Genomic DNA, 27671 nt, shown 5'->3' with positions numbered 1-27671 from the left:
TACGGACAGCGAAAATTGAACTACAAATCCCGTCGTGTATCTAACACACCCACCTCTTCACTCCCTGCTCCCTCGTTCGACCGCCCCGGTGTTGTTGTTTGGCTAAAGATGGCGTTAGCGGCTAACAGAGGCGATTGCATTTTGTTTCACAAAAATTATTCGGCCAGTGGTAACAGAACATTGATCAAATAGAGCTTTAATTCGTCAGTTGATGTGTAAAAATATGTTACATTGAGAAAATACACGTCCATCACGCAGAATAACGCTTGTTCGGCCTTCTCACGATGTAGGCCTGTTTTTTAGGGAGTGGACCGAAGCTGCTGGAACTCCATCTCCCGTCAGCGACTGCGGCGTCAGGTGGTACAACTTAAGTTTTCTAATGCTGGTATGTGTAGTTTCTGACCACACCAGAATGTGCTTTTTGCGGAAACTTTGGGGGGAAAAAATGAATGGACTCAACAAGAGCACAGTTTTTACCAGCTCCGCAATTAGGTCTGTGAGAGTTTAAAGTGGAAGGACATGTTATCTGATTTTGCAGTATTTCACTGGAAGCGTCCAGTGATGCTCCACAGTGTGTGTATTATCTATCAAATCTGAGAGGAGGAAACTTAAGATAAGTGAATCCGTTGTCTGACATTCAGAGAGATCATGGCTGCAACACCTGTCCAAAGTGACGGGAAACAATCTCGAGCACCCTCCAGAGAGGGGCACTCATCCTCACCAGAGTGTTCTCTGACCTGGTGCTTGGCTCACCTCTCCAAACCTGGATCAGGGACTGAAAATAACGGGCATGGAAAGGCAGACGCAGGCGGTGGCAGAGAAATGGACAAGAGGTCCAGAGTCTCTCAGTGGCGAGCTCTGGTTGCGATCCGCACACAGCACATCAAAGGTGACAAGGCTGGCATTGCCAGATTCAGAACTCAAGGTGGTCTCCGGCCCCTGCTGGACCTGCTTAAACACCCCGAGTGCTCCAGGAAAACGCTGGACCTGGCTCTGAGCATCCTGGCCAACTGCTGCACTGAGATGGAGACACGTATAGAGGTGAAATAGAGAAATAAGAAGGTACTGATAGCTGATTTGATTAAATCAGTCATTAAAATGACTCATATCTGAATTGTTTTACACTTTAGGTTCGTAAGCTTGATGGAATAAATATTGTGGGTAAGTGATATTCTACATTCTTATCACAGAAATAAATAAATAAATAAACACCTCATGGCATCTAACCTTAAACATTTCTTGACTGTCTCAGTGGGGATCCTGAAGAAAAATGTGGCCCTGGAGACCGTCCAGAACCGAGCGGCCCGGGCTTTGGGAAACTTGGCCATGGACCCAGAGAGCTCTGCACTCATCCACTCTGCTGGTAAGTCTGAAATGTCACTGTCTCTCACTGCATCGTTTTTAGTGGACAGGTCAGTATTCTCTCGAGTGATAATTCTGGTTTTGCAGTAACAGCGGAACAGTTGCGATTGTTATAATACTGATTAATCATAATCAAGTCCTCATATTATAAACCATCCTCTTTTCTTCATACAGGTGGTGTTCCTCTTCTCCTGCTCTGTGTGTCTCTTTCCTCTGCCCCGTCCTCCCCCACTGCTGCTTCACCCAAAGACCCCTGTCCCAAACTGGAGTGCGCTCAGTCAGCTGCTCGGGCCCTCCTCTACCTCTCGGACACTCCCTCTAACCGCCTGTCATTGCTCACCCAAGGGACCTTATCTGCCCTCGCCCCTCTCATTGCTCCAGAATATCCCCTGGGGCTTAGGCGGGCGGCGCTCAGGACCCTACACGAGCTGACCCGGGGCTGTGGCATTGAATGTGCCAGGGAGGTGTCCCGTTCCGGGGTCCTCGCTCAACTCGGTGTCATGGCGTCAGGGGAGTCTGGTAAACCCTTTGAAGAGCTAGCACTGAAAACTCTGGCCAACATGTGCTCCCAAGGCTGCCTGCGCCCTTTGGTGGGGTCACTGGGGGTCATTCAGAAGTTCACAGAGGAAGTCAGAAGGGATCTGCTGAAGTCTGGAGTCTTCTTTAAGGCACTGTGCTTGTGCTGCAAGGAGGCGGTCAACCGGGCCAAGGTGAAGGAGAGTGGTGGACTGGAGGTGATAACTGGCTTTTTGTCTGCCCATCAGAATCATCCACTTTCACGGCTTGCCATTCTGGCCTGTGTAGACTTTGTTTTCGATGAATCTGCCATGGAGCAGTTGCAGGAGCTGGGGCTGGTCCCTCTGCTTGTTGCACGACTAGTCAAGCTCACCAGAGGAGAGGAACAGTCTGCCGAGAAGATGGATGTGAGCATCACATCGAGCATGTCTCCCACTGAGCTCCTGCCCTCATCATGTTTTGATTCTTTTGACTTCCCCCCTCCTGAAGGCTACAGGAAGGAAGAAGCTGGTCGGGAGCAAGGTCTATGTTCATCTAGCTTTCAGAGTCTCAGGTATGTAAAATGAAGTTCACAGTGTATTTTTCCTATGAATGATTTTATTTTTCTGTTGTTCATCTACATCTTTAGTGTTCTCTCCCTCTTTCTCCCCAGGTCCTGGTTGGTGTCTGAGGGACTGATCTCTTCTGAGGGGGACCTGCTGGATTCCTCTGGTGTTGATGGGGAATGGGGGAGTCTTCAGATCCCATCCCCTCAAAACTCATCCCCATACCCAGATTCCATTTCTCTGAAAAGCTCTTCTTCTTCTTCATCCTACCCTTCTCCCTCTTCTGCTTATAAAAAATCAGCTCAGCCTTCCCCTCCGTCCTCTTCAGCACAGCCCCAACTGTCGTCCCCATGGAAATTCACTGATCCGTCTCCCTCTAGTCCTCAGCACTCCAGTGCCCTCACACCCCAAAATCAGCCCATCTCCTCTCCCACTAAAACAGCCCAGTCGCCCATGTCTCCGTCAAAGTTCTCATCCCCCCACAGAAGGAGGCAGCGGGCTCATTCAGCAGCATCTTTGACTAAGGTCACTCTTGACACTCCTCCCTCTGTGCCCCGCCCGATGGCTTACCACCACCCTTACCACCCTGAACCCTGGACGCCAGAGTCTCCCATCCTGCTCCTGCTGTCGCGCTTCTCCCACGCCACCGACCCAAGTGCCGCTCTGGTCAGCCCAGGCGTCACGTCAGGCTTGCTCTACTACCTCACCCAGCACCAGGACCCCAGCAGCAGGTGCTTCCGTATGCTGTGCCGACTGAGCTGCAACCCAAACTGTTTGCAGGCGCTGGTCCGAACAGGCTCGGTGGCGTTGATTCGCCACCATCTCTGCCAGCGAGAGGGAGGGTTTGATGGAGAGGAGAGGCAGACGAACCGAGTGAAGGCCAAAGTCAAACAACTCGGTAAGATGATAACATTCTTTTAGAATAACTTTACAGCAGCTAAGAGGCGTTTTTTGACCTATAAAACTGTTAAAGTACAACTTTCTGTTGTGTTTTGCCTCTATTATTATCTCAGGGAACTGTTACCGAGCACTGATGCACTTCCAGTTCTCTCTTTTACATCTCCTTTGTTATATATTACTGTGTGGAACTCATGGTCATCATTTTCACATAAGGCAACAGGAGGACAGCTGTGGCAGACTGAGTCATCGACCTGCCGTCACTCACTGAATCTAACTGATAGTGGAGATGTTTCTAACTGTATGCTAACTGTATGCTAACTGTATGCTCACTGTCTGTGTAGGTGTTGCGCTTCTCAATAATCTGCGTGTCCAGTGTGAGTCTGGATTTGGCTCTGGGGTTCTTGCACATGTGATGCTCTCAGGCTCTGAGTCAGACAAGAAGAACTGTGCCCTGTCTCTGCCACTGATCAGCAGGTCAGTTTTTTTTTCAGTTTACATTTGCCGGAATTAAAAATGTTGTGTTGTTCAGTTTCTATGAGAAATCAATTATCCCAGTAAAACTTCAACTTCACATCCTGATAAAACCTTCAGTTGTTTTTTTTAAATTATTGAGTGAATATATTTGTGGTCATATTTGAACATTACAAACCTTTTTCTTCAACAGCAACAAGTCCCTGTTGAAGAAACTTCTTCTGGACAGCGGTGGGCTGCTCTTAGCTCTGCAGCCACTTGATTGCAGTGATGATGTGGATGAAGACAGCGCTGCTGAATGTGGAAGGCTGCTTTCTGACCTGTTTAATTCATCACATTCAGGCCTGACCTCTCAGGTCCACTCACTGTACTTCTCTCTCCTGATTGGATGCCTGTCTACCCTGACAGGCAGCATTAAAGCTCAGCTTAACAAAAAACACGTAAATCCAGTTGTGACACAGTCAGTCGGTAAAACTGGCAGAGATTCACCCCCTCCCTTAAAAAAGCCTCGGCTAGCTGACATATGTCCTTATAGCCTCTCGAACTTTGACCTCCTCTTACTGCTGGACGATGGGACTCAGGTCCCAGCCAACAGGGAGGCTGTTGCTGGGGTGGAGGGGACAGACGTGGTGAGTTCTGAATACTTCAGGGCTCTGCTGAGAGGTGGATTTGGTGAAGCTCAAGGTCGTGCAGAAGAAGCTATCCAGATCAAAGATGTTAGCGTGGGTATGTTACTACCGGTGCTGCATTACCTGCATGGGTGTCGCCTCACCAAGGACACAGGGACAACAAGGGAAGGGGATGAAGGAGAGAGGGGAGGACAGTGTCAGATTTTGAACTCATTAGTCCTTGAAGGACTGAGTGTCTCCTGTAGTGAGAAAGAGGAGCATTCATCAGAAGGCTTGGCTTTCCAGAAAACACCTTTAGGTGAGACGATGATTGGAGCATCTCTGTTTTTGGTGACTGATCTGCAGAGAGAGTTGGAGGATGTCTGTGTGTCTCTTCTTCTGTCCTACTCCACCAAGGCTGCATCGCCTCCTACAGAGGACAACGCTGAGAAGGCTGCATCTAGAATGGACCGAGAATGCCTCGAGTCGGCCGAGGAGAACCTCGCTGATCGAACATCTGAGTTAGAGCTGACAGGTTTCGAGATGCAAACAGAAAATTTACCAGGGCAGACGAAGAAACCAAACAGTTCCCGACAGCAAATACACAAAAAAATAATCTCTTTGGACCAGAGGACAATTAAAAGTGACACTTCAGTTTCCAAATCAAGTTGTGCGTCAGTTGTGGACAAATCATTCTGTCCAGAAAAGTTGAGGCCAAAGAACGTGGTTAAAGGTTCAGCCCAGCCTCTGAAATCAGCAGCTCAGGACTCCTTTTCTTCCTCAAAAGCTGGCGGAGGAGGTGGGGCTCTGACCGCTCTCCTCCCTCAGGTATACTGGTTTTCCCAACGGTACAGCTACCCAGCACTGGGTCGGGCCTGCCTGTCTCTGCTGCTGGGCTGCCAGGACTGTCCTCGGCCCTTCTCGTCCTCCTCCCTTGCTGGGGATTGCCTTCGCAGACTTGCCAGAGAGGCCCACTGTGCAGAGACTCTGAAACAGGACATACTGAATCTGGTCACGGTAGCGTTGAGTTGAGTTTAGGAGGGTCGCACTGGGTGGAGCGATCGGTGGCAGAGGGCACAGATAAAGTGGGAGTCGACTCGGGGGGGGGGGGGCTTGATGTAAGCCTCTAGAAAAGTTGCCATTGTTTTCATTTCATAAAACAAGACATGCTGTATAAATTTCATCAGCACTAACAGAGCAGATTTATTTTCATAATTTGGAAGCATACATTAAATGTAAATTGATATAAACTGTAGCCCAGCATGGCATTTTGTTATAATTTACTGTTGTTGGATTAGCTTCTAATGACATTTGTATTCTGATTTTTTTTTTTTTTTTTTTTTTTTTAACTTTATTTTTTTATTTTGGGAAAAAGTCTAGAATTCATTTGATAAATGTCACTTAGCTGGAAGTACTGGAATTATCAGGGTTGGTCAAGGAACCAGTTGTTTATTTTGTACATGGAGATAATATGGAATAGCAGATATACAGTGTAAAGGTTTCACCTGCACCATATAAATTTATGCTACTGAATATATTGTTGGAACATGACTTTGCTTTCAGTTTCTTCTGTTGGTGTGTGCGTGTGTAGAATGGCCACAGCCACCTGACCGTGTGGCTTCGGTGAAGGTCAGTGGGTCACACAGCAAAGAGTGAAACAGCTGTTGGTTGGTTTGCCTCAAAACTGTGGATTCAATTTGAAGAAGTAATCTTTAAAAATTAGTCACACACACACACACACACACACACACACACACACACACACACACACACACACACACACACACACATATGATTAATGCACATTTCTGCTCTAGTGAGCATTTCCATCAGCAGGTTGGGTGCGTGTGGGACCGACTCCAAATAGACTGCAGTGCCTATGTTTACTGTAATAAAAGATCATATCACGAAGTGCAGTCATGTGGCACATGTGTTTGATAGTGTGTGGACAGTGATAGAGCTCTGTGGCCCAGAGGAATTAGCTTTGTCAGGCTCACAATACTCAAACAGAACTTTTAGTTTTGGTCTTTTGTTGGCAATAAGAAAAATATAGCAGCCTAACGCTTTAAAGCCTTCATGTGCAGCACCTGAATAATTTTGACTTTGCCATCCCCCTAGTGGTAGTTTCAAAATAAAGCTCCAGGATATTCTGCTGTGAGACTTGAAATAGCTGAACATGGCTCAGATAATGAGATGTAAAACCAGCCTTGTCTCAGAAACACATGCTGATTAAATTGAGCAATGCTCTGAATTAAAGAAAAACAGACTCATTATCATACAGCACAAAGTGATTTTATTCCTGTCTGGGTGCACCACTTGATGGCGGTACTGCTTGGCCCCTGTGTCTGTATAATTAAGCCAAGTACACTGCAGACTGAAGTTTTTTCAAGCATGCCGCAGGACGCAGCTGAGAAATGTGACCGATCCCCTCAGTGATCGGTTTCCTCGTAGCCACCGGGCAGGGCATTGGTGTGAGGGTTGTGGAACAGAGAGTGGTTTCCATCGCCCCAGGGAAATTTCTGGAGGGAGATAAGTCAAGGCATTAGTAAAGCCAACACAAGTGGGGAAATGTACCCACGTCATTACACGTGCAGGTGAGTTGAGGCTCACCTTGGTGCGCATACGCAAGTGAGAATATGGCACAAATTCTGGCTGTACGTGCGGATGTGCCTGGCCCTTCATGTGAGCGTTGAGCCAGCAGACACTAACACCCGGTATGGCCAGAATGAAGGTCAGGATCTTCCAGGTCTTTGCTGTGGAAAACACAACCAGCGAAAACTACATGGCTGAGGCGCTGAATAGAGCCTGGTAATATCTGCTGGAACAATGCAAAAATAAATTACAGCAACTGTCTCTCCGCTGAGCCCATATCAATAACAAAACACACACGTTCTCGTTATTTTCCAAAGAGCATGAAGGTGATGGGCCGGCTGCCAGCTCTGCAGACATTTCAACAATAAGACTGAGACTGTACGTGACTCGGTGGAGCTGTTTCACGCAGGAGCTCAGAATCTGGAGGCTTTGAAGCATTTTTTGGTCGTATTTGGTGTAAAACACTTACCTTTTCCCTCATGGCTTGACGCAGCAGCCAACACCTTGCGAGCAGCCAGAGCAGCTGGAGACACAGACATCTGCAGAGGTCGAGGAGGAAGAAGGAAAATTCGACAAACTTAGCCACAGTTATGAATATCACACCTGAAGACACATGCTAACATGCTGAATGTGATAAGATTGTGACATTAACACTTTAATGTCATGCACAACAAAAAAGAAGTATAGTGACCCAAGTTTGTGCTAATATGTATTTTCATGTGAAAGGAGCCTTCATAAGGTTTATACTGAGCCAAAAACAACAGATCAAGTCTAAAATAACAAAATGCCAGCTGAAGAGAAACTCTGTAAGCCAAGTCTCACTATCTAGAAAACATTCAGAGTTCAGGCCAGGCCAGGCCCACTTCTGTTGCTGAGTATCATGCATGGTGGTGACTCTGCTCTACTTAAAATACAAGAAGATCAGGTGAAAACTTACTGTTCCTCACGCAGGCAATATTCAGTACGTTTTATTATCCTCTTATTTTTTCTGCCGAATCCTCCTTTCTTTGCTTGTTTGTCCTTCAGTGTGTCCTGAGCTGAACTCAGTGTGTCAGACTCCTCCCCATTTCAATCTGTCCTGGTGCCAAGAAATGTAGTTTATATTTGGGCAAGTGCAAAGGCGGGTTGATGTGTGACGAGGAGGAGGATGGGGGGTGGGGGTGGGGGTGGCTTTGGCTCAATACACAGGAAGGACAGAGGGCTGATTAATCCTCACTGATGGCCCACACTAATGGAGAGGGCCTTTCACGTTTCTGCCATCAGCAGTGTGGTAGTCTCGGTTGGAGAGCAGCAGTGAGGGTCAGTCGATCACTGAAAGCACCTGTCGCTCAGCTGTGGGTCACAGATGCAAAACGATTTCAGTTTTTTTTGCATTTTCGAATTCATCACTCACACGTGTCTGTGCGTCGTCCTTTAGATTAACACTGAGACCCTGAAGTGAACTATTTTAGCCACTGAGGCCCAAACTGGTAAGGCAATTCCTGTGGGACTGAGAAACCTGATAACTTACTATAACGTAGTAAATTATAAATATAAGTTACGTTACAGGCCTCTTGGCTTCCTTAAGGCTTTGAATGTCACATGTAACAGCATAAGACAGTTTTTTTTCGTAACAACTTACAAACTTAACTGAACAGGGAACAGGAAAAGCTTGCAAGCATGTCTGTAAGATACGACATCAATCATATTAATCAAGTATTGTGACATTTCATGATCTGGAAGTTTTTGTGAAAAAAAAAAACAAATAAAATAGTTAAATACTTCTTGTTAAAACAAAGAAGAAAGTCATTTTATTTGAATACGAACCATCCACCAGATGGAGTAGTGTTGCTGTGAGTGAACCCTTTAAAGGCTCCTGTCCTGTGGTAATTTGACTTTTACAAGCTCACTTCTGCAGTGGGGCTTCTGCCACTTGGCAGTTAATTAGTTTGGACTGCTGAAGTGACCCTTTTTCACCTTTAAAATAAAGCTGTGTCATACATTTTGATTTTGGCTTGTTCACCATCATAGAGCCACAGAACCTAATTTTTTTTTTTGCAGTCTTAAATTCAAAAGAGCAAAATGCATTTTACAGCTTTAAAAGGTCAGAAACTGTAATTTTCTGCATTTATGTTTTGGCAGAAGTAGATTTTAATGCTACTTTCACACAATTACTGTATAGAAGATCTTCACAAGCGGCAGCATCTTGAGTGTTTGGAGATTTTCACACTGTTAGTGACGCCTTTGTCGTCTCTGTCTGGGCAGATTCAGGCTGCAGTGCAAACAGCAGCCAGAGCCAGCAGTGATGTCAGCCAGTCATGCAAGCAGCCAGTCTGAATGTCTAGCACTTGTGTTATTGTGGGCAGATGTTAAACACCATCTTAGTTTGAGGGCTCAGTGCACAGACGTGTACGTGTACACATGTGGAGCTACCATATGCACATGCTGCAGGTGTGCGGCTGGAGCTGCTGAGGCCAAAACTTCAGTCCATTCAACCATTTCAGGAGATTTTCACATCTGCAGGAATGTATGTTTGTGCTGTGTGTGTATGTCTTGCAGTGTTTTGACTGGAATATAATGGATCTGTCTTACTGAACTGGTTACACTGGTACGATGTTTGCTATCCAACAGGAGGCAGGATGCTGAGCAGCCACACTCAGAATGAACTGATTCAACAGGTTTTCTACCTGAGCCTGATGAAGAGCAGCACTTCCATCAGTGGGTGTGGAGTTTAAAAAACACACACACACACACACACAACAGGTGGAGGAAACACTGTAGACTCAACACAGCAAAGTACACAGGACTGACACATATACTGATGTGTAAATAACAAGGTGGATAATCATAAAGTAAATATACATTTTGTGTTTTCCAAAAGTATTACGGTTTGCTTTTCTTGACTTTGTCCTCTTAATAGTCAGTTTGTCACCACTTATACATATTTTGAGTTCAGAGAATAGAATAAGGGATCTAAATCATCCTAATATGTGGGTGAACTGTTTTGCAAATAAAAAAACGTGTGTAAACTGAGCTCAGATGGGTTTACCCTCCACAACATCCCCCTAACGCCCACGCAACGCTGTCTATAACCCTCGATGCCAAGAGAAAGACAACTGTGGACTGTGTGCAATGCAGTAAGTGTGTGTGATGTTGGACAGGGGTGAAAGCAGCCTGTGCCAGCTGTAACAGTCTGTCCTGTCTTTCCCCTTGTAAATCTGTGTGGTTCCCGTTTTTCTGGGCACCGACCACAGTCCTGCGTTCACTTCAGAGTAGCTCACATCTAAGTGCTTTATTGAATTTATACTGTTTTTGGACAGAGACGTCATGGCAGCCATTCTTCTGGTGCTAATGTTGCAGAGACTTTCAGGACGTGAAACATGGTTTCAGTCAGGAGAAGGACACTGCGATACCAGTCTTTTTTTTACGGTTTTGTAAAACTTGTTGAAAAGTACAGAAACATTACTGTGGGATGGACAATGTGTGCACTCTGTCTAGACACTTCTTTACATAAAAGTATTCACAGAGAAAATTCACAGTGACAACAATATAGCCAGGTTCGGTTTGTGGCCCAGATGTGAAAGTGGAGGAGGACTCAGATTTTCTTTTGCTGTCAAGCAGTGGATTTAAAGCTGGGCCATACAGGTGAAAAGAGATGACGTGTGTGTGAAGCAGGACGCAGATGATCAGATACAGGTTACAGCTCAGTTTTGACCAAATATATAGTGACTGTTTTGCCTTTGTAGGGCAGAGTGGTGGTTTTTAGTGGCAGCACAATGTTGAACTGAAACCAGCTGCTGGTAACAGAATAAAAGTGGTGGCACACTCCAGCCTCCATGATGTGAAAGGCTGGTTTCCCTCTCAGGCTCATGCACTTATTTTATTTTAATTCTAACTCATCTGACTCACAGCTGCTGTCAGCATCTAACGTTGCTGCTCTATACAGAATAACACAGAGCAACTGAGCCTAATATGACCTAATCTGACGTTGGTGTAAAAGCTTGTGTAACAGTGCAATGACTCCTCTGAAGGCCTGAGTGTGTCTGGGACCACGGCCGTATGGCTTCAGACACTTGAGCAAACTGTGAGGAGTCAGAATCCACCATCAATATTATCCCAGTTGGACTGAGACAGCAGGGGATTTGCAGTGATGTGAGGGCCAACATTACTCTACACTGGAAACTTCCATACACTGTCCATCACATCATCTGGTCCTGTGCATTCAGAGAGGGTAGGACGAGGGTTCAGTGCCTATTATCTGCAGCGTGGATGTTTACTTACTGCTTAAGTAACACTGAGAAGTTATAATACTTCCATAAACTGGGGCGTGGTGTGATTGTTTCTCTGGTGTCAGCATTAAAGGATGAGGCTGAGTTTTTTTTCAGTGCTCTGAATAGTATACAGCCAGATGTAACTTATTATGCCATTAAACTCTCATGTCTTCTGATCAAAGCACATCTTATTTTATTTTCATGGACAATTATCATATCAAAAGGTAATAAGACACCAGCTTCATCTTTAAATAGGCCGAACTGTTGTCTCTGTCCCCGACCTTTGGAGAAAGATGCTTTATATCACTAAAATGAGCCTTGACAGGACGTTTTTCACACCTCACATTTGGAGTAATGTCAGTTTGGTGGAGCAGCTGGTTTGCTTCACTCTCTCCTTCTACTTTCTCTTTATTCTGACATTTTTTTTTTTGGCTCCTTTTGACCAAAAGGTCAGAGTTAAGTTTTGTTTTCTGGCCATGAGGTGAGTAAATGTGGTATTTGGTGATGTCTTTCAAAATGAAATGTGCTGTATTGCCTGGGAGACTGATTTATTGTAAGCAGATTTCAGCTCTCGCTACTCTCTGACCTAACCTGCTCAGCCAGGCGCAGGTTCGGCTGAAACACCTGCATGAAGTTTTGTTCCAGCACGATCGCTCTGTAGGTCTTTGTGTTTCTTCCCCCAATTTGGATACGCTACATGGACCTGAACACTAACATTAGCCCCCTGGAGGTGGCCCACAGTGTCTAACAAGTTGGATGAGGGAGAGCATAAAACCTCCAATATACACTTCTGTTCCAGTCCCCAGGCTGAGAGAAAAAAAACTGCCAGGAAATACAAGATTAGAGCTATTTTTTCAGTTCATTTTCAATTCCGTGTAATGTACATTCTTTTATTTAGAGTAGGACTGGGCAAGTTAACGCGTTATTATCGCGTTGACGCATTAATTAATTAACGTCGACAATTATTTTATCGCGCATTAACGCAGTTTTTATTATTATTATTATTATTATTATTCTGTTTATGAACGTCCGTTGCTCACTTGCTCTGAATACACACACAGACAAACAATGGGCCACAGGTGAGGTGGGATGCTGATCAGTATTGGCTTGGGATGGGTGTCATCACGCGTCTCAACTAATGAGAGCGTTCGAGGCGGGCCTAAGGCTGCTGCAGCGCTCCCGTGAACCGGAACAGAAAAGAACTGACCATAAAATGGAGACAGGTGCCCAAAGTCTTAATTTCATTTTAAATCTCTTCCAGACGGTGGAGTTCATAGAACCAAAGTTGTTTGTAACCACTGCAAAGTTGATTTTTTGTTTTTTAATCACCGGAGTACATCGAGTCTGTAATATCACTAAAATGCAACACACACCGTTGATGCCAACAAATCACCCACCCAAAGAAACAGTGACAGTAAATCCCAGCAGTGTAAGTTTTTTTGTTTGACCACTTCAGTTCACTCTAACAGGGACACTTGCTACTGAACGTAGATTATTTATGCTTCTCCCTGATCAGAGAAAAATGTTTCTTCTGGTACCTGTTCAGAAAAAAAAAGAAAATCGTTTTTCTATAACAAACTAGATAAAACGTCAATGCCCTGGCACTGGCAAATAGCTTTGGTTTTATATTAGATTTGATTACATTCATCTTTAAATTTTAATTTTAATTTTAATTCATTATTGAATTTTTCCCATAACAATGCGATTAATCGCGACCAATGGCAGAAAAATTATGCGATTAATTGCGATTAAAAATTTTAATCGTTGCCCAGCACTAATTTAGAGATAACCACTAACCAGCCTTGACCTTAAAGGACACATAAGGACAGCACACGAGCACACACAGAATGTAATTTCTATGTATGTACTGGGGCACGCAGTGTTTCTAATATGACAGACCACAGTGAAACTGCCATCCAGATGTGTCTCCACAGACACTGCTCTCCCTGCTCGCACACTGTCCTCTAAGTAAATGAGCCAGACACTGTCTGCACCACCTCTGTCCCACCTCTGACAGCCATCAGCTCTTCTTTTCAATTTTACGTCTTGAAAAATTGACACTCGCCTTATGGACCTGTTTTTTTTCTCTATTTTAAATTTTTTTATAAGTGAGCTCTCAAACATGCAGACAGATAAATGTTTAGAGGTGAACCATGGGCGACGGAGTCATGAGTCAGACGTGGGTTATGTTATTGTCTTATGCTCGGTACCACCAGGGGAGACGACGCGGTGGTCTGCACATGTGACTTCAGTTTTCCTCAGGTGGCATAAAAAAACAGCTGGATTCTTTCAAAGCACGACCATCATATGTGGTTCTCCAGTCAGACGTTTGCATTGAGTGCTGCCGTGTCTGAGGTCAAGACATAAACTTAAACATTACAATGAGAAATGGCTGTTGAACCAGAGACCTCCCGCACTATATGATATGAAGACCCTGGAGCTCGGTGTTGATACCACCATGGGCCAGTGCTTCTTGTACACAGTCTCAGCAGACTGTAGTAACACACTGTGTTGCTCTAAAGAGCCCAGTGACAGCTCACACACTGTTGAAGGGAGATTACAATGCTCCTCTGTCAGAAATTATGGAAACTCCTTGAAAATTATGTTTTAACTGAGGTGGCAGCCTCCAGGGCTATTTCTACAACACTACAGTGTGTGTGTATGTGTGTGTGTTTCCACATTAAACGTTTATTGTTGCATATTTTTCACTAAATTGTACAGCACCTGGCTCAGGTATCCACCTCCCCCCCAACACACGCAAACACAAAAATGAAGTAATATTTACTCTGCAATTTCCAGAGTACTTTTTACATCAGGATGTTTACGCTGCTTAAACAGATTCTGTTTGCTTGCGCTCATTATTTCTCCCTTCTTGTTTTTAGGAGGTGTAATGTTTATTCTGTTAACAAAAACCAGCAAAAACGGGTCTGTTGTTGAACGATTATTGACACAGGTGAGTTTTGTTTGAGTTCAATCCGTCTGTCAAAACCTAATTTTTCTGTATTCATTTTCAATTTGCACCATTTTATTATTAGGAAAGGACGGTGTATTTGCATTATGAGTATGTGTGTGAGGCTGTTCAGTGATAATTGATGTCTGAGTGTGTGCGTTTGTGTTTGTAATTGTGTCTGTGTGTGTGAGAGCTGCTGTCCCTGATGCTTTTCCAGCCTGACAAATGTATGATTATGGAGATGTTTTATGTGTTTGAAGATGTTCTACTGAGGTGCAGTGGAAAGCTTCCCAGTATGGGACCCTTCTGGGAACTGCTCAGCTTGACCACAGGGCCCTGCAGAGAATGGTGCACCATTGAAATGACACTCCCCACAGTGCAGGACCTACACACCAGCATCCTCTGCACCCCAGCGACAAACTGCCAACTTCTGCACCCAGGCAAGTGCCTCTGTAGAAACAAGCCCAAAACACAGAGACACTAAGAAAAAGCTTTTTTCCTCAGGCGGTCAGGATGGCGTCCTTTTTCAAATCCTTATTTTTCTCTCCAGTCTTTCACGTCAACCTCTGGAACAGGCCACGTTTCATTTCACCACACGATAAACCTTTAGCTGAAATGCAGTCTGTCTCTTACATGTCTCATATTTTCTGTGTGCTGCATGCCAAGCACAGAGATGGTTAAGAGAGGGTGTGAATCTTCAAGGTACAGGGGAAAATACAGAATCTCAGTTCCCATGTGTTTGTGCATTCTCAGCTAATGGAAATGGACCAGAATGGGCCTTTAGCTTTGCCCAATCAGACCGATGTCTGTGTGTTCAGAGGGCAGGACTGGTCAGTGGGAGTGTATCAGAGAGAAAATCATATAAAGGACATGAGGGGCTGCTGTGCCTTAAAAACCCATCCGTGTGTTTGTGTATCAGTCCATCAGTTGGTCTCCGTGCTGCTCGGTCTCCTCCATCATGCTGGTTCAAGCTCTGCTGCAGACCTCGCTGGTTCTCTGGTTGGCTCAGCAAACTCTGCAAGGCGGTAAGAAAAATATGGGGTTACGTACATAAGGGCAGAGCTCTGGTTGTACGCTGGAGCAAATCACAGTTTTTATCAACTCTTCTACTCAGTTTTTGTCAAATGTGAGATCAGAGTTTTGCTTTACTGTGCTGTTGTTGAAACATATGTGATTAATGCCTCTACTGGGATTAGTACAAGTGTCAAGTATAATCACTTAGAAATCATCAGGTTCATCTGATTTGATTCTTGCAGTTTTCACAGGAAATTAAATTTAGCCACAAATATGGAATAGTTGTTGAAATAAAAATAATTATTACTGATTTTTACTGATACTAATTTTGCATTTGTATATGGTCTTTATGTCTGTATATAGAGTTATGTCTGTAGTTATCATGATAGGTTGTAACATATAGAAGAAGTAGGATTTCACACGCTTAAAGCTCTGATGGATCGGGGTCTTCAGTGACTCACTCTCACTCACGTGTTAAATATCATGTCTGTGAGACTGAGGGAGAGAAGAGTACTGGACTATGCGGGTCGTGGGCTCCAGCATCAGTGATCCTGCCAAGTGGCTGCGGTTCATGTCATCTAATTTCTTTGAATCAAAAGATGCGGCGAGAAGGTGGCAGAGCGAGGCAAAATTTGACGACCAGTCGTGAGAAAGACTGACAGGCTCCACACAGTCGCTCTGACTTTTCTCATCCTCTGTTTACGTCAATGGATTTCTGTCTCTCTCTCCTCCTGCTGCCCAATTAGGTTGCAGTAGTCACGAAAAACATCCAAGTGACATTTGTAATGCTCACAAGTTTGAAGTCATTCATGTAGTCATCCATCAAAGGCCTTACCTTACTGTGAATAACAAAGAGGTAATGTTAAAGGCCTGACAGTAAAGTTTTACCAGAGTCAGTCATTTGTGTCTGTGCTGATGCATTTAAAGAGCAAATTACCTCAGACTTTAATGGTTCAGTGTTAATGTGTTCCCCATTTTCAGGAGTTAAACCTCAGAGTGTTTCCTGGGGGAGAGTGCTGCCTGCCAGAGGTAAGTCAGAGGCTTTAAATGTTTTAAAACGTAAGATTGAATGAGTTCTTAAGGCAAAGGTCTGTTTTAGTTTAGCATGGAACATTAGAAATTGTATTTGATTCTGTTTTCATTGTATTTTTCTATTCAAAAGCCACAGACCAAGGCTTCATGATAGCAGAAACTTCTCTACGCTCAAATAAGAGAAAAAAACATTTTCCTTCAATGTGAAATTTACTTGTGTGTGTGTGTCCTCTTTGTGTTTTACATGTTTGTCAGGTGTTGGCATTGGAGTAAAACCTGGAGGTCAGTGGTATTCTTAGCGTTCATTAAAACTCCAAAGTGTTCAATATTAAATAAACTAAACAATAATGAAATAGTCACATGAATTAATTGTGGAAAATGTGGAAATTAAACAATGATTTATTTGAGATGTAACATTTAACAATCCAGATGTATCCTGAGAACGAGTTTAGTTATCACTTTTGGATGCACATCTGGCTGACGTATAAATCAAGATGTCCAAATCTGCATTGTTAATATTTGTACTTTAGCTTGAACTGATTGTCTTTTCTCCTTCTCCTCAGCTACAGGTGCCCTCGGTGCACTGGGGAGCCGATATGGCAGCAAAGCAATGAAGACTGGAAGTATGTTCAGCTTTCCTTTTAACTTTCTGCACACTGCATCATTATATTCATTATTTTTTACTTCAGGTGAGTCATGTTTGTCTTTTCTTTTTTTTTAAATATCAGTTGGACGTTATCCTGGGGCTCAGCTTGGTGTTGGTAAGTTGTCCAGCATTTGTCAACCTGTACTCAGAAGCAGAGCAGAAACACAAACATATGAAGCAGCCAAAAACTGTTTTACAGATCTCTGGTTTGCCAACTGGACTTTTAATCAAAATTACAAATAGAAAATATGTAGGACTTTTTTTTTACTTTAATGACCATGATGTGATTTATCTTTTTTTTTCTTACCTCATCCTTTGAAAAACTCCTGGTTGGAGCTCCTCCGTCCAGTCCTGCAGCAGAGAATCAACCTGTCCAAGTTCTGAATGATGAGACGTGTCGGCAGATTTTGCTTGTTCAACAATAATGTGCTCTTTGTATTGTTTTCCCAGGAGGTTACAGATCTCTTGGATTAGGAGGCAGAGCAGGCCTGAAGCAGGGTGGATATGGAACCCAGGGAGCCTATGGTACATCAGTATAACCACTTTTAAAACCCTCACAGCCCACTTGCTTTTTAATATATTCCTCTGACTCATGTTGTGGATCACGGAGACGCTCCATGTGGTTAATGATGCTTCTTTCTTGTGACTGCAGGGGCCAGTCTGGGCACAGGAATGGGTATGGGTACTGGACTGACAAACGGACTGGGACTGGGCTTGGGCCAGGGAGGGAAACGTGGTAAGACTGACATATGAAGAAACAAGTCATCGAATCTACCAGCTGATATTTTATATTAGATACTGATAATGGATCAACATGCGCTGTAAACTTTATAAAGAACAGGTGAAATCCTGGCTTGCTGCTATTTAAAATTAAACTGTCAGCTGTCGTGATTGTAGTGATATCAAATGCTCTGAAAACTTTTTATCTTCCTTGGCTACAATAAGCAATGAGGTCCCACATGAACACACTTTTATTTTCCAAAGATCAACATTTATTATAATGTTAATAATGTAAATTTGCTATTTTTGAGAAGTTCTGAGTTGTTTTTTCTTATGACAGGTTTTAAGCCACTGAAACTTGTGTCACTTATTATATTTCTTCCATAAGAGGAAAGCATTTACTGTGTTTTTTTGTTATAGACGTTACACTGAAGCCCTCAAAAGAGTAAAGTTACCAGCAGTTGTGATGTTATGTGGATGATCTGAGTGATGGTTTAGAGGGAGAAGAAGAAGAAAAGGATGAAGACAAATCTTACTCAAACCGTTGCTATCAGCTGCACAAATCTTTGTAAATAGAAATGAACCGTGTATTTTTCTGACTTTCCAGTTTATGGTGCTGGCCTTGGTACTCTGCCAGGTAAGTAGTTATACGGTTTGTTCCATGATTTCCTTCCAGTGTTTTTGCAAATGAGAGTGTACACAGTGAAGTGCGCTCTGTGAGCCCGCTGCTTGTTTGTTTGATAAATCTCAGCTAAGTGGCACTTTGCCATTGTCTGCGAACCTGATATATGGGGCAGATTGAATCTCAGAAAATAAATTATGTGTCCTTGAAAAACAGAAAAACCCGGGGCACGGGTGATGTAATCAGAGTGCTTGTCTGATTTAAAGCTTTTTTTTTTTTCTCCACGTCCTCTGAACTCTTTGCTCTTTGTTTTCTTGCCAGGATATGGGGCTTTAGCTGGCATTGGCTATCCTGGAGCTCGACCAGGTAAGTGATGAATCATGTCTTTCCTCAGCCCCCTTCACTTCTTCCATTCAGTTCACACGGGTATGCCGGAGGATACGGTCTTACACGGGTTGCACAAATGAGAGTGTGATAATCAAAGTGTTTCTCGTTACATTCTAAGGTAGTCTCACAAAACCACATCGAAGCTCTTTCTTTAACACAACCACTTGTCCTGTTCCACTGAGTGAAGGCCTTTTATTTTATCACCATTGCAGAGATGCTCATCTTTTTAAAAAGGTTAAAGACTGTAGGCCTGTTCAGCCACAGTGTCGACCTGAGTCTATGTGAGTTAGTATGATGAGAGAAGTCAGTGACACTTGCCTTATCTGCTGTCATTAGGAATTGGACTTGGGTATCCCACTGGGCAGAAGGCTAAGGAACAAAAACCCGGTAAAACCTTCCCCACAGCCGTCTGTGGTGTTTTCGTTTGTTAGTCCGCGTCTGTCTTTGTCCTGTGTGTATTTGTGTATTAACCTCTGTGAAGCAGAAGATTTCTCTTACTGTTCATGGAGCTAATTAGGTTACGTAGGCTCAGTACACACTAATGACGGTGATGTAAGATTAAGATGAACCTTTTCTAGAACTTTGCACATTTATTTCATTAATTTGGGCACAAAGACATACTATACACACATATTTTATTTATTTATGTTTTGGAGGATGGGGGTTTGGAGGGGAGGGGTCAGGTCACTCTAAGCCATGACATTTTAAAAATCTCAAACTTTATTCTGGTAACAGCTCTGGTTCATAGTAACTGGTTTGTGCAAGCAAACGTCCGTAGTTTCATGAGCTGAGTGAAACTGTGAAAGTGGAATTATTTCAATCTCTTGGCAAATGTTTTTCACTTTTAAAACTTTTGCTGTGTAGTGTAGATTCACAGTGTTTCTGCTTTCAAACCCCATCAGTGTTTTACTACGCTCTGTCTTTTATCACACACTGATGCTGTCTGAGTCAGCTGCTCGAACACTGGCGTCTTTTATGGCATTTCAACAATTTGGGATGGCGGCATTTTGTTGTCATGTCATGTTTTGTGTGTTGATGTCATTGCGCTGATGCAATGAGATGTACTACGTGTGGCTTCAGTTGTGTGTTGTTGTCTCAGTTCCTCTTTGTGGTGATGACTCTGTACTTTTTAAACTGGGCCAGTTTCAGGCCATAATGGATTTTGTCTTGTCTCCATTTGGTCTTGAATTTCCTCCCTTTGCGTACTGATTACTCTGTGGATGATGTGTTATATTGCATTGAATGCTCTGATACACACATCATTGACTTCAAAGCCGTCTTTGATTTGAAACAAACATGCACAGAGCAGTACATTTTTATGCCACTGGACTCTACAGTGTGCCGTTGACCCTCAAAGAAACTCTGTTTTCTCTGAGCCATGAAGAAGTCATGAATGCATGATATTTCTCTGCCAGGTGTGTCTGCAGCAGATTTGGGTGGACCTCTGTTGGCCAGTCTGGGCCAAGCTGTTCAAGATCTGAAGACAGAAAAGAGCAGAGCACTTGCTTCTTTGCACGGAAAAAGAGACACAACTCTTGGGCCTCAAATGCCGTTTGGACGAGGCAGTATTCTTGGTCCTTCTGCACCTGAATTACAAGCAGGAGGCGAGGTCAAAAGCCTCGATCCAATAGTTAAGTCCTCAAGTCTCGGATCTACAATACCTTTTGATAAACAGGGTAAAAATCTTGGCCTGGCTGTTTCACAAGCCCAAGGAGGAGGAAGATGTGAGCCTAAGGTCTTGAAAAGAAAGAGCAGCACAAGCCATGGAGCCACACTGGCAGCTGGAGGAGTAAGACAGCAGCTGCCTCTTAGAACAGACAACATCAGAAGCCTGGGTTCTGCTTCCTCTCAGGCACAGAGTGCTCGAGACTATGATTCATTTATCCAACAAAATCAGCGAGTCCCAAACTGTGGATCCACCAGTGATTTGTCAGATGTATTGAAAATCAATCACCATGAGCTTTTGGGATCAGAAACACAGAGGATTCAAAGTTTAGTGCCTCGGCCTCATCTCGGTAAAGACAGCAAACATCTTGGGCATGCAACTCCACAAGCACAAGGACAGAAAAGCCATCCACTGCCTCTTTCACAAACTCAAGATGTCAGAGCCAATACCTTCTCCCTTCCAAAGAGTCAGGGAACCAGAGACCATCTATCTGCTGTGGCAGACAGGCAGGGTGTCAAAGACCTTGGGCACATGACTAAAGACACAAATGGGCTTAGTATCCGTGGGACTGTTGCTGTAGAAAACCATAGTCGTGGGTCTCTAAATCTTCAGGTTCATGGAAGGGGGAGCTATGGACCGGCAATCCCACGTGCAGGTGCAGTGGAGGGGCAGGAAGCTAAAGGCTTCACTGCTGATGGTCAGGAAGCAAAGCACCTTTATCAGGCTGAGCATGATGTCAAAGAGCCAAAAGCTTTCAGTGTCCCAAGGCAGCCTGGGAGGAATAACCAGGCAACACGTAAGAGCAAAGCTTTGTCTCTTTTTTCACTCAGTTTCTTTTTTATGTCATATTCATCTTTTTTTCCATGGTTCATTTTTGAGGTCTGTCCTCTAATGTCCTCTAATTTCCACGAGTTATCCACCGGGGCAACTACAGATTATTGTATTTGCCTTTAAAATTTCCCACCACTGATTTTTTGCCTTTAGATATATTTAGTAATTTTATCTTTTTTGGGACCTTGTAGCCTTTGCAAAGTAGAGTCCGGGCAAATCTATTTTCAGATTACTCTTCTGAAGTCTGAACATAACTTTTACCGAATAATTACTGTTGTGCTTAGTGTAGCTGAGGTTGACAATAATGCTGCAATAGAAATGATAAACGAGTGCTTGTCCTTAATAAAATGACCTCCATGTGGGCCAGCGGCTCGAGTGACCAGTGGTACTGGCAACTGTCTCCTGGAAGAGCCCTGCTTAAAATTGTGTCCTTGTGTAGTTTCACGTTTGCCTGCATGGAGAATCACAGCATCATCAAGCATTAATCACTGAGAGGTTTAAGCTTCTGACAGATCCTTAATTACAGCAGTGATCAGCTGTCTGGTGCCTGGGCTGTGATCCAGGTAATATAACTCTGAATGGAGAGGGAATCACAGTGAACTGTCAGCTGCATGTTCCCTGCGTGTCTGCATGAGTGTGCACTGTTTACCACAAAGTCGGAAATAATGCAAACGATCAAAGTTTGTTGGAGTGTGTTGAGTGTAATAAGAAGTTTGTGTTTCAAAGAAGTCGTCCAGACGCTGTTTCACTTGTTCTGCTGCAAGCGATGGCAAAACCTAACACATCCAACAATATCTCTGTGTCTCGTTGTGTGTCTGTCTGGGTTACCTGTGATTCATGGAGTGCATTTCAGGTTGTCACATTCTGTTATTTCGAAGATCCACCATCTGCTGTTTTTAGGATTCAGTCCAGGAAAATCACTGCCCAGTGGAGAGGGCGCTCAAAACCATCGAGACCTATCGGAAATGTTTACATTTTATTGTGTCTCTTTATTCTCACACTTGTTTACAGAAACCACAGCAGAAACAGGAACTACTGAATTAGAGCGGATGTCACAATTTTCCAAACTGAACCATGTGAACTGACAGTGATTCTAAATTAAACCTGATCGTGATAGCTGGTATTACAGCAACTTCAACCAAAAGCCACACGATGTGATCAGTACTGTGTATTTCTCTATGAATTCTGGCTGCAGAGTTTTATAAAACACTGGAGATCATGTGCCTCGAGGCTTTTTGCTGAGCTTGTGCCGACTCTCTCCACAGGTTATCTTGGTGGAGCAGGAAACTACCTGGGAGCGAGCCTGGGCACTGGTGGCTATGGAGCAGGTAAATGTGAACAGGCCTTTTCAGCAGATGGAGATTCTGATGCTGTATATTTACACTACCTGTGGTAAAGGTTTCCCCTGCACTGTCCACAGGTTTGGGACAGGGAGCATACCTGGGTGGTGCAGCTGGCAAACTCGGAGGTAAGCACATAGATCTTCCTTCATTACTCTTTACTTTTTTTTGTGACTGTGTCCTAACTCTCTGTGAAATAAATCGTAGCTGCTGCTGCTCTCGGACAGGGTGGGTATCCCCAAGGTGTCGCAGGGAAGTCAACAGGTGAGGCTGAGGATAATTCTTTAACCTGTCTCGAGTTACATCCTTTCTCCAGCTTATTCTCATTCAGTCCTCGCTTGATATTTGCTTTCTTGCCGAGAGTTAGATGAGATTGATGCACCTTTTCCCCTGTTACCATACTTTGTGCTAAGCTAAGCTAACTGGCCACTGGTTGTAGCCCAGCAGTGCAGACAGAACATTGGCATTAATCTCCTTTTCTGACTCTCGGCAAGAAAGCGATCAAGTTTATATCCTCTAGGGCCTCCTCCACAGCTCCCATGACACTGTGCGAATAGAGAAGCTTGTATGAAAAAACAGGCTTAGGAAAATCCGGATTTTCCTCCGCCTGATTTTAATGTTCAGATTGTGACTGGAGGCGAGGGCGCTCAGAAGATCATGTATCAGACATGAGGACACCAGCTGTTACTACTACTTTGCCTTGTAAACCAATCATTTGCTTGTGAGACTTACTTGGAAAAAAAAAAGCAGTGACTAAGTTCATCTTCACCTTGCTTTAAAGGTCACACACGAGGCTGCTCCAGTATTTTCCCTCCCTTTCTGTTTTTAAAAAGTAGAATAAAAAACAAAAACAACAACAACTACAAAGATTCCTCACAAGCCGTTTCAGTCATTTGCAAACTGTTTGCAGTGAAAGTCAGTGTTAGGAGACCATTCTTTGTAGTCATGTCCTGTTTTGTGTTTGTTCCTGGCTAAACATTGATGTGCTTTGTTAAACAAATGCAGAAACAGTGACAGTGTGTTTGTCCCATACACTGTGCTTTGAATGTGTGTCATCACAGGCTATGGTGACGGTGCAACAGGATACCTGGGTGCTGTAGCAGGCAATGGCTACGGTAAGAGGCCCCTCATCAGAACATGTGCTGAGAAGTTCACACCCCACCAGTCAAACTGTGCAAGTCACAGAAGGAAGCACAGAGAACAATTTAAACCAAAGAGCCAAAACTATAACTTTGAAATGTGAATTTTCTGCCTGCAACAACAGAGGATCGTTCTCAATTCTCTTTGGTGTCAGAGGGAATCTGCATCAAAGCCATCACTGACAGGAGCGATGATAGTCAGTCAAGACAGGCTCATCCTTTATGTTTAGTGGGTTTCTTTGTTCTCTTCTCTCTGTAGGTGGAGACGCTGGTGCAAAAGCTTTGTCTGCAGGTATGGGCCATGTGTGCATAACACTCGCTCAAACATTTCCCATCCTTTTGGTGCTGGGTGTCATCAGAAATGTCAGAGACAGCAGTGAATTGAAAAGATTAGTGTAGAAATTCAGCTCTTCAATGTAAATGTTATTTTAACATGCAGCCCCTCCTCTCAACAGGTTATGGAAATGGTTACAGCGATGGTTACGGAGCTGGTGAGTGCTGTCGTAAAAAAAAACATGGAGGAAAGGGGGGGACTCGTATACTTAAAGTATCACAGACACAATGACAGTGCTAATTAGAGTTATGTTTCAGGGCTTGGTTACCCTGCAGAGTTAGCTGATGATGGTGCTGAGAACAAAGCAGGGAAGAGAGAAGGTAACAGTTTTGAGGCGTCATAACCACCTGAAACCACGTAACAGGTGATGGCATTAACCCGTAGATGCTTAACCTGCTACAGCTGAAGAAATAAGAGGCCGTGAGGGGGTGAAACACCTCCTCCATGTCCAGTGTGGTCTTTTATCCACTGGGTGTAGCTATTGTCTCTTATTTATAAAAGCTGACCACTTCTATCTGGTGGTTTTCTGATTTCCTGCTCCAGTAGAGGCTTTTCACAGCAGTTTCTCACAGGTTATGTGTGAATCAGTTGATGAAGCTATGGCGTGTGACCTCTTTGTTTATGCTTTATTTTTTTCAGCCCTCAGCGCAGGAGGCTACGCTGGACAGGTCCAGGGAGCATATGGTAAGAGATTTAAGGATGGAGCAGTGTCAGACATGACACTGGTACAAATAAACCAACACACGGAAATACTGGAAAGCACAGAGGGTCGTGAATGCCCCACTAAGGCATAGTAGACAAAAATAATATATAGAAACAACTGTGTCCTTCCCAGGTTCTGTAGCTTTTGGGCTGATTATTAAAAAAGTAGTTCCAACTAGAAAACAAATGCAGCGTAAAAACACATTTCAGCCAAACATTTTGAGAAAGTGTTGTGTCCAACCAACAGACAAGCCGGAGTGAAAATAACCTAATAACATGGGCTCTGTCTGAATATATTTTCCATGATGCTGAAAGCTTGTCACTGAGGCCCCTCTTGTCTTTGTCAGGAGGACTCGGTGCAGGACTAGATTCAACTGGTGGCAAATATGGTGAGCGGCGCTGACGCGACTTCATCCTTCTGTCACACTATTAGTCAGACTTCTGTCAGAGTGGTTTTTCCATTCATGAGTCACACAGCTAACCAGTGGCTGGCTGACACCCTGGTCAGTTGAAAGGGTGAGAAGAGATATGAGTCAGTCTTAGCATCTGATTTTTTTTTTTTCTGCAGCAGGAGGAGCCGCTCAGGTTCCTTATGGTAACGCTCCAGTGATTCCCACCGGACTGGAAGGTAGGAGTCAACAGTCGCAGTCACATTTCTACAGTTAAAAAGCAGAGGTCCTGCAGGCGATTGTCATTTTCGAGCTTCGTTTTTTGTACGGATTAATCTAAAAGCGCCCTGACACACAAAAATAATGGTTTCCCCGTTTTTTTTTGCCTCTGCTTATTTTCATATATGAGGATGCTTTGGCGTGCATCATTTACATGAGATTTGAAGATTGAAATGATGTAGAGTCAGTTTATTGGTGTAGTCAGTCACAGTTTTAAGGGCCTCACAATTCTGCACAACATCCACACCAAAACAAGTACCTCCAGCCTCAAGCCCTCAGCAATTTAAAGGAGCAAAATCCAAGAACCAATTAGAAAAATACACATTCTCATTTTTTTTACGCCTCACCCATCCTGTTAGTTCACCATGACAGCACAGCTACCAGAACAATTATATACTCATATTTATTCACATTTAACGTGCTTGTTGTTTCCGTAGGTGAAGGGGGGTACCCGTACGCTGCTCAGCCGCTCAGCCTCAATGCTGAAGGCGCCAAAACCTCTAGCAAATATGGTGAGAATGACAATGTGTAAGCTGTGAAGTGTGAGAAAAGGTGTGATGGAAAAAGTACTGTCTTCTCATGTTTTCATTTAACCCCCCTGACGTTGAAGCCGTCAGTCAAACAGACAATTGTGAAAACAGATAGCAATGCTACAAAGGGAAAGGTTAAAAACACAAAGACACAAAGAAGAAGAAGAAGAAGCAGACGACTCTGACCACAGATTTTAAATATTGTCATGAATTCAGGCTGTTATCAAATTACCCATGAACATGACCTCTATCTTTGCATTAGGAGACAGGCAGTAGATAAATTTCTTGTGAACTGAGATAAAGTTGTGCTATCAAGCTGTGCTGCGTGTGTTTGTGGTCTGTCTGTGCAGTATTTCTCTGTCTGTCTGACTCTACATGTTTTGTGTTGTTTCAGGAGCTGGTGCATATGGAGCTCCGCAAACAGGTGAATTTCCATGCCCAAAGAAACACACACACACATCCTTTCACGCAATGCACAGGTCCCCAACTGTGTCTTTTTGTCACACCAGTACATAACATTAAAAATTCACTGAGGTTGTTGCATGGGGATGACAGCGATGAGTACTCTTAGTATCTGTATGTCCTGCATGACAGAGATTTTAATGCTATGAAGAATCCACTTTAGCTGTGTTCATTTCTGCAAGACACCACATAAACAGATAAATATATTTTGTATACTTGTCATCTGTCCTGGTATTTGAAGTGCATTGTCTCTTCCATGTGTTTGACAAGGCTATGGTGCACCTCTGGGAGCAACTCAAGATGCCTTGGGTAAATAAGAACCCCAAAAACTCATTCATCATCAGCTTTTACTCGCTTTGCGGTTTCTGGTGACCTTTCACAATATTAGTACCTACGCAGTCACTTCAGTTTCATTTCAGTTTCTTCGCAAGTGTCTAAATATCACTATGCTTTCAAACAGTTTTCCTGCGTAAAACAAATGGAGCAAAGCTATTTTTGGAAAGTGAGCTCTGTACTCACAATTGTTCCTGTTTACATGCTCTGAACATGCACTTTTACTTCAATTGCTTTGCACATAAAAAGTACAACTGCATGCATAATGGATTATTTTCCGCTCAAGGGTTTGGAGTCTGCATAGTGAGTTGGCTGAGCCTTCAAATAAGAGTCAAACCCCCATTTTACAACATAGATTTGTGTTGATCTTTTCACAGGAGAGCAGGCTGGCAAGTATGGTGGAGTGAATGGTGCCCTTGGAAACGGATACAAAGGTGAGAATGAAGGAAGGTTTACGACTGATGCATGAAGGTCCATTTAAAACAACACAAAACTACTGTAAGATTCCACCAAGTGGATGAAGCAGGTTCTTGCACAAATGTTGTTAGAGTTTTGCGTCATGTCACTGACATGGTACCTCTGTGTTCCTCCCCTCTGCCCTCTTTGTCTCTCCGCTTTAACCAGGCTAATTCAAATGACGTGAACTTCTTCGAGTGGATCGGTTTCATAACGTGTTCACTTTAATGTGTTTTGAAAGCTCTTTTTTGTGTGTTTCACTCCATTTTGTCCTGTTGTGTTGTCTGTTTTGTCTTTTGTTTTATTTTTTTTCTTAACCCTGTTGTCCTTTTCTGTAAGTGGACATTTTTTTTTAACCATGTCTGTTTGTCTCGTTGGTCCAAAACCTGCAGAGCCCCACCTGTTTTATTCTGTCAGTGCTGAAGAAATGGTGGTGAGCAGGAACAGATGATAAGTGTTTTAAAAAATTAATGTTGAAATGAATTATTTGCTGTTTTAATCCAATAAATTATATGTCAAGTGATGCTGAAATTGAAGCCTCTGAGTCACAGCATTATTCATAATGTTTACCTGTACACATTGTTCTATTTAATAG

The 27671-nt window shown here is 43.6% G+C and overlaps 3 protein-coding genes across 3 annotated transcripts; 2 read left to right on the top strand and 1 right to left on the bottom strand.

The window, feature by feature from the left end:
- The first annotated feature begins 122 nt into the window (after positions 1-122).
- On the top strand, positions 123-6107 carry armc5 (armadillo repeat containing 5). The gene is made up of 7 exons (XM_041063307.1): positions 123-1041; positions 1131-1161; positions 1253-1363; positions 1537-2431; positions 2531-3321; positions 3665-3797; positions 3988-6107. The coding sequence occupies exons 1-7, from the start codon at positions 649-651 to the stop codon at positions 5432-5434; spliced, it is 3801 nt and encodes a 1266-aa protein (XP_040919241.1). The 5' UTR covers positions 123-648; the 3' UTR covers positions 5435-6107.
- Positions 6108-6678: 571 nt separating this feature from the next.
- LOC121198929 (cytochrome c oxidase subunit 6A, mitochondrial) lies at positions 6679-8074 on the bottom strand. The gene is made up of 4 exons (XM_041063308.1): positions 7932-8074; positions 7464-7533; positions 7013-7155; positions 6679-6921 (listed from the first exon to the last, which is right to left on the bottom strand). The coding sequence occupies exons 2-4, from the start codon at positions 7531-7533 to the stop codon at positions 6832-6834; spliced, it is 303 nt and encodes a 100-aa protein (XP_040919242.1). The 5' UTR covers positions 7932-8074; the 3' UTR covers positions 6679-6831.
- Positions 8075-15105: 7031 nt separating this feature from the next.
- Positions 15106-27572, top strand: LOC121198708 (fibroin heavy chain). The gene is made up of 25 exons (XM_041063006.1): positions 15106-15219; positions 16190-16237; positions 16496-16522; positions 16804-16863; positions 16969-17001; positions 17337-17411; positions 17539-17622; positions 18214-18243; positions 18550-18594; positions 18952-19002; positions 20031-20716; positions 22356-22440; positions 22533-22580; positions 22660-22716; positions 23514-23567; positions 23851-23883; positions 24047-24082; positions 24183-24245; positions 24565-24609; positions 25196-25255; positions 25733-25807; positions 26220-26249; positions 26558-26596; positions 26998-27054; positions 27245-27572. Exons 1-25 carry the CDS (start codon positions 15153-15155, stop codon positions 27247-27249), a joined length of 1893 nt encoding a protein of 630 aa, XP_040918940.1. The 5' UTR covers positions 15106-15152; the 3' UTR covers positions 27250-27572.
- The last annotated feature ends 99 nt before the right edge of the window (positions 27573-27671 follow it).

The sequence above is a fragment of the Toxotes jaculatrix genome, chromosome 18 (genome assembly GCF_017976425.1).
Source record: "Toxotes jaculatrix isolate fToxJac2 chromosome 18, fToxJac2.pri, whole genome shotgun sequence".
NCBI lineage: Eukaryota > Metazoa > Chordata > Actinopteri > Toxotidae > Toxotes > Toxotes jaculatrix.
Note: the sequence above shows the minus strand (reverse complement) of the source record. Positions and strands in the feature narration are given on the sequence as shown.